Source organism: Coregonus clupeaformis, chromosome 20 (genome assembly GCF_020615455.1).
Source record: "Coregonus clupeaformis isolate EN_2021a chromosome 20, ASM2061545v1, whole genome shotgun sequence".
NCBI lineage: Eukaryota > Metazoa > Chordata > Actinopteri > Salmoniformes > Salmonidae > Coregonus > Coregonus clupeaformis.
In genome coordinates this window covers 2,518,586-2,532,088 of record NC_059211.1, presented here as the reverse complement: position 1 = coordinate 2,532,088, position 13,503 = coordinate 2,518,586, and the positions used below count along the sequence as shown (strand labels likewise).

The following is a 13,503-nucleotide window of genomic DNA, read 5'->3' as shown; positions in this document are numbered from 1 at the left end:
TGTGGGAGGAGCTCATTAGAATAATACCCAGCATGCTTTGCAAGTGTACATTTTTACATTTACATGTTGTTCATTTAGCAGACACTCTTATCACACCATAGTGCCATGACTTCTGATACCAGTGCAGGGTGAAAGGGGGCCACAAAATGTTGAACTGCTGTAAAATAGAAATGGTATAGAAAAGTATTTTGAAAATACAAATTACAGGTCTCGAAAGTATCTTGTTACAAACTACATTGGATTGTAGTTCAGGCCGGTGAAATACAAATTACTCAAAAGTAATTGAAATATGAATTTCAAATACATGTAACAGAAATACTGCCCACCACAGCGACACCTCAACCTGCAGTCTGTAATCTAATAACGCACTAAAGGGATGCTAACTATCATTAGATTGCACCTCAATGGTTTGCCTGCCTTAATATGCCTCAAGTGGTTTCACTCCCCAGATGGAATAACAACATTACTTAGTTAGGTTTTCATGTTGGCACTAATTGCTTATACCCCCCTGTATGATGCATTGGAAAGCTGTAAACTGGGGATTCCCTCTTCAAAACCATGATTGTACTAGATGCCAGTCCAACAGTCTATACTGGTCTATAATTGGAAGTCTTGGTCATGAAGATGAAAGCATTCACTCAGTGGTTAACTATTATATCACCCAGTGAGGGAGAGTGGAATATCATGGGACGGACTGAATGTATTCTCAAGAAGCCTTATTTGTTGGATGTAGAAAACTGGCCTTAAGGTTCTCCTATGAATTCCTCTGTAGGAGAAGGAGAGTTTCTGTGAAACATTCAAAGGTCAATAAACTGGTCATCATGAATGCCTGCCATTTAGTACAGTACATGTTCTTTGATAAAACAACTTTAAAGCATGTTTATTTGATTACTAAAATAAATAATTGTAGATAATCTTGTAATGCAAGACTTTGGAGGGGCATTTCATGGCGTTAGTTGAACATGGCTACAGCTGTGAATGTTACGTCACTGGAAAGAGTATTTAGAAGCATCCTTAACTGTAAAATGTGAATCAACCTGAATGTTTTGGTATTTTGGCACATTGGTTATAAATACTTCAGTTTCAGTAATGCTAGCTCTTATCATTAAAAAGGTATTGAACACATTGTTGGACTTAATATCATATTTATTGCAGTTTTTTATAAAAGTTGTTGTATAATCCATTTAAATTGTACACTTGCTACAATATATGATGAATGCACAATGTTTGCCCTATCATCTTGTTCAGATTGCCAAAATGGGCCTCAGTGAAATGTTTCAGGTAAATCAAATGTGACTTAGTGGTAACAACCGGCCTCCATGGCAACAAAACATTGAATCACTTCCTGGATCTTTGTGTGAATGTACAGTACCAGTCAAAAGTTTGGACACACCTACTCATTCAAGGGTTTTTCTTTATTTTTACGATTTTCTACATTGTAGAATAATAGTGAAAACGTCAAAACTATGAAATAACACATATGGAATCATGTAGTAACCAAAAAAGTGTTAAACAAATTCTTCAAATAGCCACCCTTTGCCTTGATGACAGCTTTGCACACTCTTGGCATTCTCTCAACCAGCTTCATGAGGTAGTCACCTGGAATGCATTTCAATGAACAGGTGACCCTTGTTAAAAGTTAATTGGTGGAATTTCTTTCCTTCTTAATTAGTTTGAGCCAATCAGTTGTGTTGTGACAAGGTAGGGGTGGTATACAGAAGATAGCCCTATTTGGTAAAAGACCAAGTTCATATTATGGCAAGAACAGTTCAAATAAGCAAAGAGAAACGACAGTCCATCATTACTTTAAGACATGAAGGTCAGTCAATCGTGAGTTTTTTCAAGTGCAGTCGCAAAAACCATCAAGCGCTATGATGAAACTGGCTCTCATGAGGACCGCCACAGGAAAGGAAGACCCAGAGTTACCTCTGCTGCAGATGATAAGTTCATTAGAGTTAACTGCACCTCAGATTGCAGCCCAAATAAATGCTTCACAGAGTTCAAGTAACAGACATCTCAACATCAACTGTTCAGAGGAGACCGTGAATCAGGCCTTCATGGTCAAATTTCTTCAAAGAAACCACTACTAAAGGACACCAATAAGAAGAAGACTTGCTTGGGCCAAGAAACACAAGCTATGGACATTAGACCTGTGGAAATCTGTCCATTCTGCAGCGATACGCCATCCCATCTGGTTTGCGCTTAGTGGGACTATCATTTGTTTTTCAACAGGACAATGACCCAAAACACACCTCCAGGCTGTGTAAGGGCTATTTGACCATGGAGAGTGATGAGTGCTGCATCAGATGACCCAACCTCAACCCAATTGAGATGGTTTGGGATGAGTTGGACCGTAGTGAAAGAAAAGCAGCCAACAAGTGCTCAGCATATGTGGGAACTCCTTCAAGACTGTTGGAAAAGCATTCCTCATGAAGCTGGTTGAGAGAATGCCAAGAGTGTGCAAAGCTGTCATCAAGGCAAAGGGTGGCTACTTTGAAGAATCTAAAATATATTTTGATTTGTTTAACAATTTTTGGGTTACTACATGATTCCATGTGTTATTTCATAGTTTTGATGTCTTCACTATTATTCTACAATGTAGAAAATAGTAAAAATAAAGAAAAATCCTTGAATGAGTAAGTGTCCAAACTTTTGACTGGTACTGTATGTGTACTATAAGGATCAGGAGAGTGCAATGTTCTGACTGCAGATAAATGTATTGTATAGAGCTGAATCCGTTAACTCTAATCAAGAAAAGGTTTCACAAAGCACTGGTTGGTCAGTGGACCTACTGCCATCCCTAGGCTCCAGTCTGAGGAAGCAAGTCAGGGGTCATTCAGGGACAGGGTCATAACTCACATGCATGTAAGTAGTCATGTGATGCACTGGTTATTGAAACGATAATCCCATGTAGTACAAAGTGTGATATTGACCTACAGACAGAACACAATAGAAATAGGAGACTATGTTGGGATGGTTTTATTTAAAGTTTACAGCAACAAAGTTAATGTTTGTAAATACATAAAATATTAAATCCTTACTGATGGTGTACATTAACATAACTCTTCAAAAATAAATGATTAAGTTGTAAACTTGCATGAAACACCACGTTGTATACTAAATGCAAGGAAATGTAAAGTACAAATTTAACTCTCCATATAAACAGAACAGCTTGTTATCCCCGTCTCTAGGTAGTAGATGCCCTTAACCACAGATCTAGGATCAGATTACCCTATCCCCAATCCTAACCTTAACCATTAGGATGATCAAATAGTTCTGACCCTGTATCAGTGGTTAGGAGCAACTTCTACCTACTCATCTGAACTTCAGTTGCACAGTAAGCCGTTTCCCACAACACTGTTGGAACAGTCCACTTCTTGGAAAGGGGGGGAGGGAGGGGGGTCAGGTGTGTTCTAGATGTGTCCAGTCTGCAGCATGGTGTACTGGGCAGTGAATCTCTCCACACTCTCCCCCTCCAGCAGCTTCATGGCTCTCCAGTGGATCTTCCCACAGTTTTCTGGCTGGCCGCTTGGCCCCAGCTCCTCTCTGATGTACTCCAGCCACAGATCTGGAGGGAAAAAGCCATACAGACAGTCCTGAGTGACCATCTCAACTTTAATTTGACCAGGTTCAGCATCTCTGGTCCCAGAAAACTACAGGATGTAAAGATTTATATTCCTGCCATACTAAAACACCTCAATCAGTTAATAAAAGTTCCTGTTGAATCAGTTGTGTTAATGTTGGGCTGGAATAAAAGCCTGCAAACCCTGTAGTTCCGACCATGTATGTCTTGTTCATTCTTCTACTGGCCTATTGGAAGTATTTTAGTTGTTAGTGTAACAACTGACATGAAAGAATCCCTGTGGGACTTATTTTAAATGGGCTGCTTTGAATGTGTTTTCAGAATCTCACCATCATCTGTGGAGCCGAATTCCCTCAGGGCTCTCTCATAGAAGTCCCTCAGGTTGCTCATCTTGGGAGTCTCCTAAAAGAACAGTCACATCATTCCAGTTAGTACACCAGCCTAACCTTGCTAACGACCATAAGAGTTGTCTATGCAACACAAACAGATCTGGGAACAGGCTTACAAAATCCTAACAGTGTGAATAGTTAAACCCTTCATACAATATTTTCTACATGAAGCCACAACAACATGTGTTGATATTGGAACAACAGGCTAGTTCGAGACTTGGTTGGTTGCCACATGCATTTGTCTGAGCATGGACTTGGGTTCTTGTTTCCTCATACATTGTGACTTGACACACTTACTTGATCTTTCTCGATCTGGATCATTCTGGTGAAAAAGGCCTTGGAGAAGGGCCGGCTCTCATGCAAACTGGAAAATAAGAGAAGGTAAAATTACATTTAAAAAATTGTCAAAATGCTTAACTTAGTAAATGCATAGTAATAAGTCATCTACATTTACATCATTTAGCAGACGCTCTTATCCAGAGCGACTTACAAATCTAAAACGAGGATACGTTGTTGTACAAAATAAGTACTGTCAATTAGAATCACCATTGTAATGATTTGGCCTTCAATGCAGAACTTGTGTGAAAAAAGAATAATATAATATTATTATTAATATTCAGTACCTTGTGAAGGTCTTCCTGGCTTTCTTGTAGCCTCCGGCCCTGTAGGACCAGTCAATGTACTTCTCCTTTATCTCCATGGAAATGGCAGGCACCACAGACAGCAGACCTCTCTGAGAGCAGAGGAAAAACAAACTGTTACAACTAATTCTCATCCAACCAGACAACATTGTATGTAAGCAAATATGGCTGCGTTTACACAAACTGGTATTTTGACCAATCAGATCAGTTCTGAAAAATATCTGATGTCATTGGTCAAAAGATCAGAATTAAGCTGCCTGTGTAAACGCAGCCTATGAGGCACTACTGCTTTTGCACTATGACACAATGGAGGCCAAGAATGACATAGAACCAGAAAAAGCTTGGTCAAAGCACTGTCTGGACGGAGATTCGAATTATGACAAATGTAAACTGGCATTGTATTGAAATGTCATAACAGACTAATATAATTTGAGAGGTTGGGCTTGGTTCTGTACCTGAAACAGGGCCTCAGTTTCCTCTGGGCTCTGTGATGTCATGCTCCACTCCACCTGCAGCTGCCACAGGGGCAAACTCAACTGTCAACAGACAAGACCAGGGTGGTTAACATCAGGTAAGATGCTCTTTTTACATATAAAATATTTTCATGGGTTGCTGGGCTGGAAAAATTGTTACCGATAAATACTGCCTTCACACTCCGATGCTCCAAACATTTTTGTAAAATACTCCTTATCCCTTAAATCTTAGTCAAAATGTTTTTTACATTCCAGAGACAATCCCATTGGGCCCATATTATTTCGCAACTCACACCCCGGATCAACAATGTCTTTGTGACTACGTAATTACAAAACGAAGTGGAGGGTGAACATAGTCCCCCCTCACAGTCAGCCCCTTCTCGTGAGCCGCCCCTTACATTGCGCAACACCCATCATAACAATGAATGACTAGCTACAAAATCTATATTGCGATAAATTGCCTGAATTGATGTGATAACGATGAATAGAACGATACTTTTACAACAATGTGCACCACAGTCTTATTAATGATCCTTTATACTTCTACTACTAGTTTGATGGTTGTAGCCATCAGTTGTCCCCTAAACAATCACCCATATTAGCAAACTTCTTTCATTTCAAACTTCACATTTCTCTAGTATAGGCTACTTATCGTAACGATATCAGCAAAATGCCTGCGATAAGTGATCGGTATGGTCGGTGTCGATAATTGATCGGTTTATCATCCCAGCTCTACTACATACTACCCACTGGGCACAGACGTCAGTTCAGTGTCTACTAACGTGAAATCAACAAAATGTCATGTCATTGGATTTAGGTTAAAAGATGGCGAAATTCCCTTACGTTGACTTTTTTCAAATCCAACCCATGTTGATTCAACGTCATCACATAGAATGTTTTTGTTGAAATGAAGTGGAAACAATGTTGATTCAACCAGTTTTTGCCCAGTGGGTACAAAGCTCTGCGCGCTGACCTCCAAACACGACACGGCGAAGCGGTCGAAAAACCTCTGACTGTGGGCTGGATTCAATTGAGCCCACAATAGCAATGTTAATGCAGTGTCTTTGTTACTAATACTGCCCGTGCAGGCGTCTTATTCTGAAAACTAGAAGAATTTACCTGTGAGGAAAGTCTACCTGGTATTAGTAATAGGGTTTAACAGTACCTGAAGCAATTCTGTCATGTCATTTGGAACTACCACGTAAATACTGCACTGTGGGTTTGATTGAATTGAGCCCATCCAGTCATATTGGAACTGGTTTTTAGCAGGGAATAGCAGTCATTTGAGTAAGTTAATATGCTGTAGGATAGTATCTGGGACAGAGTTGGAGCTGCCCCACTTTCACAGCAGCACTTAATGACTGTGTGTGTGTGTACCTTGGGATTCACGTGTGTTAGGGCATCCTGGAATAGCTTGCCCGTGGCGCCACTCCCCAGATGCACCATCGTCTGCAGGGCCAGGCACCACACGTCCACAGATTGTCTGTAGCGCTGGGTGGCTGCCATGGCAATCGCAGCAGTCTGCTCCGAGTCTCCTGATGAGAGTAAGACCTGCAGCTGAACAGACGGACGGAGGGACACACACCCACAGGAAACTGTTACATGTTGTATCCTATTGGTTGCTATGCTGTATGTTTGTACATTAGATAGCCTATGTTGATACAATTACTGTCCTAGATTTACTCTCGTCATAAGAAATCTTCTTACCCAGTTCTTGTAGAAGTCCTCCTTCAGCAGTGAGGAGTCGTGGGCACGCTGAAGCACTGCCAGCAGCCTCTCCTGCCTCTGAGGGATGCCAACACACACACAGGTCAGATTTCAGTCTTATAAAACCCTACACTAATTTCACTAATATACTAGTCATATTAACATTAGATCATCAATAACCTATCAATATTCTTCACTAAAAAGTGCTCATCAGCAATTAAAAAAACTGGTCATCAGCAATTATAGTCATGGTTTGAAATGTTGACCTTCTCCTTCAGCTCCTGGACATTGGTTTTCCTCTTGAACCTCTCCAGGCAGAAGGACACGTAGCACGCCCACATGGCCTCTGGAACACAGCAAAGAGAGACCAGTCATCACTAGGGCTGTTGCGGTGACTGGCAGTCATGAGTCATGACGGCAGTCAAATTCCACGTGAACGTTCAGTCATGGTAATCTCCTCCTATGCTCTCTGTACATGAAAGGCGTCGATGTGTTGGTAGTACCCAAATCGCTAATGATGTCAGGTCGCTAATGGCCTGGTACTCAGCGCTCTATTGTCCCTCTAATCACTCTGACATGAATGCAAATGAAGGCTACATTGTTTGACCTCACTATGATCGATCAATTTCAAGAAAGAAACAGATTAAAACTGAGTGGAAAAGATGGTCGTTGTGGATCTTGTTTCAAATCCAAACATATAAAGGGTCAGCATTTTAAGGTGATGATTAATTCAAAGCATTTAAGATGTCGCTTGTAGAACACCCATACGCATATTAGAGCTTATGCATTAACATTACATTTTAGTCATTTAGCAGACGCTCTTATCCAGAGCGACTTACAAATTGGTGCATTCACCTTATAGCCGGTGGGATACCCACTTTACAATATGTTTGTTTTTTTGGGGGGTGGGGTAAGGGGGGGGTAGAATGATTACTTTATCCTATCCCAGGTATTCCTTAAAGAGGTGGGGTTTCAAGTGTCTCCGGAAGGTGGTCAGTGACTCCGCTGTCCTGGCGTCGTGAGGGAGCTTGTTCCACCATTGGGGTGCCAGAGCAGCGAACAGTTTTGACTGGGCTGAGCGGGAACTGTGCTTCCACAGAGGTAGGGGGGCCAGCAGGCCAGAGGTGGATGAATGCAATGCCCTCGTTTGGGTGTAGGGACTGATCAGAGCCTGAAGGTACGGAGGTGCCGTTCCCCTCACAGCTCCGTAGGCAAGCACCATGGTCTTGTAGCAGATGTGAGCTTCAACTGGAAGCATGTGGAGTGTGCGGAGGAGCGGGGTGACGTGAGAGAACTTGGGAAGGTTGAACACCAGACAGGCTGCGGCATTCTGGATGAGTTGTAGGGGTTTAATGGCACAGGCAGGGAGCCCAGCCAACAGTGAGTTGCAGTAAACCTATATGAGCCCAAGCCTGAAAAAAAGCCTGAATGAAAATGATTGTGCAGTTGTACAATACATAGCCTACCGCATATTAAGCACAGCAGAAAAACAAATTATATATATAATAAAAAATAAAGATTTATTTGGTACATAATTTGGTGTAGGCTACAAACTCTAGTAATCACCTGGCGCAAATAAACGTTATCGGAGGGGGACAAGTAGCAGCAATCTCGCATCACATCTTTTGCCACTGAAAAGCGCCACTGTGACAACGTCAGAACCTAGCAGTTAAAACAGCTAATTACTGTTTCAATTAATGATTCTCAAATGGCTTGTTTTTTGTTGACTGAATATATAATGGGGCAATTTGATTTCAGTTCATATTTAATTACTTAACCTACCTTTACGTAGTCCTTTTGATTGCTAACAGAAGGCTTCTACAAGCAAGCGCCACTGCTGACGTAACTACCTTTTTTAACACTGTGTTCCACGATATAATATAACCAGTTGAAAAAAATAAGTAAAATGCCCATCCCTAGTTGTTTGTGACCAACATGATTCGAAGCAGTGTCTCCTGGAACCCAGACGACACTATTAGCCTGCCAAGCCTAGGTTTGGGATGCAAATGCAACTTTTCAGGGCTCAGGCAAGGTTACCCATCACGTGGTCCCCGAACCTCCTCCATTACACTTCATCCAACTCGTCACTTGTGTTGAGTTGTATCGCGTCTACACGTGTCGAGGTCTTTATTTGCATTGTGTCTACCTATGTTAAGTTTTGTGTGGTGTCTTACCTGTGTGTTTGTAATGTGTTGTGTTTCTGTCTAACCTGTGTTGATGTGTGCATTTCTGTTTGTTGTGTGTACGTACCTGTGTTGAGGCTGTTGAGGCCCTCCTCGTAGACCTGGCAGCAGCGCTCCTCTCTCCTGGCGATGTCAGAGGCCCGCCCCTTGGCTGACTGAAGCTCCTCCCCCACCGTCGCCTGCAGCTCCCGCTTGGCCATGAAGTCCCACGTCACTGAGTCGTCTGTGTACTTGCTCTGCAGGCTGGGGACAGGACATTCAGCATGGTCAGTATGTGTTGTGTCATGTTGAATAATGAATAGAGATCAGCAACTAAAAATTGTTTTAGGTGACGCTGTTTGTTTTATGGAATACCAGGCACGTTATAGAAGCTATCACACTTAGTGTTTGTGCTAAATGTCATAGGGAAAAGCCAATACTGATGAACAAAGCAAAGACGAGCCTTACTCTTGTATAATGGTGTCCTGTAGTTCTTTAGTGAAGTCAAAGATGGCGGCGATGGTCAAAAGAGACAGGATGAAATCAGCTCCTGTGGACAGCACAGAGAAATCCATTAACATCTCCAAAACACTGTCTCTACTCTCTTAATAACCAAAGTAGGCATACATATGACTGTTAGGCAATACAATGGCATAGAATACAATACAATGTAAAACGGCTCACCTTGGATTTTCCCAGTAGCATCTCTGTACACCACCTCGGCCAGTTTGCCACTCATGATCTCAGGGGAGAACTCGTACTCTCCCTGTAGAGTGGAAGAGGACAATCAGTGACCCAGTACAAAAAGAAGAAACTCAAAAGGTGTGTGTGTGTGTGTGTGTGTACTCACCACATCTATCTCAGCCTGCTCCAGCTCCTTCTGTTGCTTTCTCAGTTTCTCAGCGTGCAACAGCTCCATACGGAAGTACTGTTCAGGTAGAGACATGGGTATCAAACATCCTGGGGGTTTTAACAGTGGTCCTGCTACATTTCAGCTTTGTGTGCATTCAGTGTTTGCTGCCACAGCACTTAGATTTCCATAGCATCTTAGCTTCAAGCCTAATGTGGTAATTCTTCAATTAATTGAAAATCAAATGCCATCCACCTCCTTACCTCCTGGTAGACCTTCTTGCTTTCCGGGTGGAAGCGTAGAGCACGCAGGAACAGGTGCCTGGCGCTCTCTGAAGAGTTTCTGTCCTCCAGCTCGCTCTTGGCAGCCATGATCCAGAGGGCTGGAGAGGCAATCAAATGATTCTGCTCACTAGGCACTGTCATCCACTCAAACAACTGGAGCAATGATAGGATATGTAGTGTATGTAGTGGTACTTTGCAGCTCAGTTGGTAGAGCACGGCGCTTGTAACGCCAGGGTAGTGGGTTCGATTCCCGGGACCACCCATACGTAAAATGTATGCATGCATGAATAAGTTGCTTTGGATAAAAGTGTATGCTGAATGGAATATTATTATACACTGAGTGTACAAAACATTAGGAACACCTGCTCTTTCCATGACATAGACTGGCCAGGTGAAAAGCTATGATCCCTTAATGATGTCACCTGTTAAATCCACTTCAAAATCAGTGGAGGAGACAGGTTAAAGAAGGATTTGTAAGCCTAGAGACAATTGAGACACGGATTGTGTATGTGTGCCATTCAGAGGGTGAATGGGCAAGACAAAAGATGTAAGCGCCTTTGAATGGGGTATGGTAGTAGGTGCCAGGCGCACTGGTTTGAGTGTGTCAAGAACTGCACCACTGCTGGGTTTTTCTACGCTCAACAGTTTCCCGTGTGTATCAAGAACGGTCCACCACCCATAGAACATCCAGCCAACTTGACACAACTGTGGGAAGCATTGGAGTCAACATGGGCCAGCATCCCTGTGGAACGCTTTCTACACCTTGTAGAGTACATGCCCCGACGAATTGGGGCTGTTGTGAAAGGGGGTGCAACTGAATGTATTCCTAATGTTTTGTACACTCAGTGTGCATTACAATGACATATGCCATTGACGTGGTATGTCACCATAGTATAATGAGAAATCTACCTGGTTTCTCAGGATGAATGGCAAGCATGGAGGAGAACACCTTGCTGAGTTGACCCTTTGTGTTCTATTTGAGATGATAACAAAAAGTACAGTTTCAGCACCAGAACACAACATTTATTCAAAGTTTATCAGTTAAGAACCCAAGATAACTGCAACTTACCCATTTCTTACAGAAAGCAATGTGAGAGAGCCACAACTGCACATCATCCTGCAAAAAGAGGTCTTATTATTGGTCTGTCCACTGACTTCTTTGGTGCCTTCTGCATAGCGCTGTTTGAAATATTCAACATCCCGTAGCTAATAGCTATGTCATATAGGGCTTATATAGTACCTTCCATTTAGTTGTGGCCCTTCTGAAAATGTTGTTGATCCTCGAGATGATGGAAAACTCAATCTCCTCTCTTTTGAACTGATAGCCGATGCGCTAAAAATGAAACATGGGGAACAAATATGAACTCCTGATACAGATATTCAATATTTCCATATTTCATAGAACTTCAATGGACTTGTAGTAATTCATTGGTTGTAAACTCTAGCATGATACTGAAAGTGGATATTATTATTATTACTGGATTCTGTGGTTGCCATGGTGCCGTAAGGCAGCCTAAACAGAGAGCTCTGTATATTTTGTACATAATTTAGATTATTTTAATAATATATATTTTTTCTATCCTTCTTTTTTTTTGATAAGTCATTGAGTGTTGATTAGATATATCTGGTTGTTTTTACCCATGGAGTTGAAGGACTGATGGCAAGTCTGCTTGTTTGGCTAGGCTAGCTAGATTGCTAGTTGCCGGCTAACGTTTGTATTTAAAAGACGCATCAGACTCAGCACCGGCTTCTATTATAGGCCTTTTCACACTGTATTGTTCTTAGTATTGTACAGAGATCGAAATTTTAAAGTGGAACATTGTTTCTGAGGTCGGACAGGCATACAGCTAGGCTTATATAAACCCCCGCCTTATGAGACCTGACTGCATTGTGGAAATGGCAAAGAGTTCGTAGTGAGGATGACTACTGCTCTGGACTGATGTGTGGTGAGCTTTTTTGTGCTACAGTAACTGCAGAGACATCACCCAAGTGGATGCACATCCAGAGCGGTTGAGCTAAGGATGACATCAGGGCCATCAAGCCAACTCCATCACCTGGCATCACAGGAAGGCTACAGAGAGGCTGAGGACAACATCAGAGCTAGCAAGCCAAATGAAATGCATCATCAAATCATCTAGCTTAACTTCAGTGGGTTGTCAGAAACACTAGTCTCTGACATGAGCTGGCAAACTCTTGTGAGGGAACTCTCTGAAGCTGGCTTCATCAACGTCACTTTAATTGTTTTGTTAATCTACCTAATTGTTATTCTCTTTATTTGTAGGCCTACACTACAATTCAAGTTTTAGCTGCGAATGTGTAGCCTACAAAATGAAATGACCCAATGAAACAAATCCTTCATATATTATTACATATGAGATTCAAAACTTACTGATCTTCTCTTCTTTATCAGCTCTAAGACATTGATTTCATACTGAAATAACAAAGAAATAACACAGATTAATACATTGAATAATTAAGCAATAAGGCACCTCGTATGCCCAATATACCACGGCTAACGTCTGTTCTTAATCGCAACGCAGAGTGTCTGGAGACAGCCCTTAGCCGTGGTATATTGGCCATATATCACAAACCTCCGAGGTGCCTTATTGTTATTATAAACTGGTTACCAACGTAATTAGAACAGTAAAAATAAATGTTTGGTCATACCCGTGCCAATCAGCATTCAGGGCTCGAACCACCCAGTTTATAATACTTGTTTTTGATTGCCCATACACACATTCTCTAGCTTTATTCACTGTTATTTTTTTATTTGGCACTCACCTGAATGTATGCAATGAAGTCAACTTTGGTTATGATCAATCGATGCAGTTTGTATTCTAAAGCTGTCGCCCTTTTTAGCATGGATCTGTAATTGGGAGATGAATCTGATGTAATACAACTTCAAAGATGGTTGCTACCATTGCAAGCTAGTTAAGCAAAAGGGTGTTCTTAATCTTACTTGACTTCTTTTTTGCTGAACAGTCCCACTCTCTCCAACTGTTCCAACTCTGGGATTCGATTTTCTATCCGCTGTTGGACTATCTCAGCCATCGTCACTTACTTGGTGCTTTAATTTTGACTGACTTCTGTTGTAAATGTTATTATTGTATTCCGTAAAAACAAGAAAACAGTGAACTAAATTAACCCAACCACATCTTTCACACGTGTGGAAGTTGTGATTGATGTACTTCCGGTTCCGTGCTTCAACTTCGTCCGTGCAGAAACGTGAATTTACAATAAATTACGGCTTGACAAGCGAAAACCTTAGCATTGGTTTTTATTATTAGACCATGCATTATAAACATGTGTAACTGATAATGGTCGGCATTTACGTAACAATACATAACATAGACATAGTACATTTCCTATCATTAGTCTTCTGGCTTGCACAAGTTCAGAACTGAGCATATTTGG

General features: G+C 41.6%; 1 protein-coding gene across 1 annotated transcript; it reads right to left on the bottom strand.

Moving 5' to 3' along the window:
• Positions 1 to 2,963: 2,963 nt before the first annotated feature.
• On the bottom strand, positions 2,964 to 13,289 carry LOC121533187 (U3 small nucleolar RNA-associated protein 6 homolog). The gene is made up of 19 exons (XM_045205244.1): positions 13,049 to 13,289; positions 12,871 to 12,955; positions 12,479 to 12,520; positions 11,330 to 11,422; positions 11,159 to 11,206; positions 10,999 to 11,062; positions 10,069 to 10,187; positions 9,806 to 9,883; positions 9,640 to 9,721; positions 9,424 to 9,505; positions 9,044 to 9,219; positions 7,060 to 7,139; positions 6,794 to 6,871; positions 6,464 to 6,643; positions 5,069 to 5,149; positions 4,596 to 4,705; positions 4,270 to 4,336; positions 3,913 to 3,985; positions 2,964 to 3,568 (listed from the first exon to the last, which is right to left on the bottom strand). The coding sequence occupies exons 1-19, from the start codon at positions 13,138 to 13,140 to the stop codon at positions 3,414 to 3,416; spliced, it is 1,785 nt and encodes a 594-aa protein (XP_045061179.1). The 5' UTR covers positions 13,141 to 13,289; the 3' UTR covers positions 2,964 to 3,413.
• Between the last annotated feature and the right edge of the window lie 214 nt (positions 13,290 to 13,503).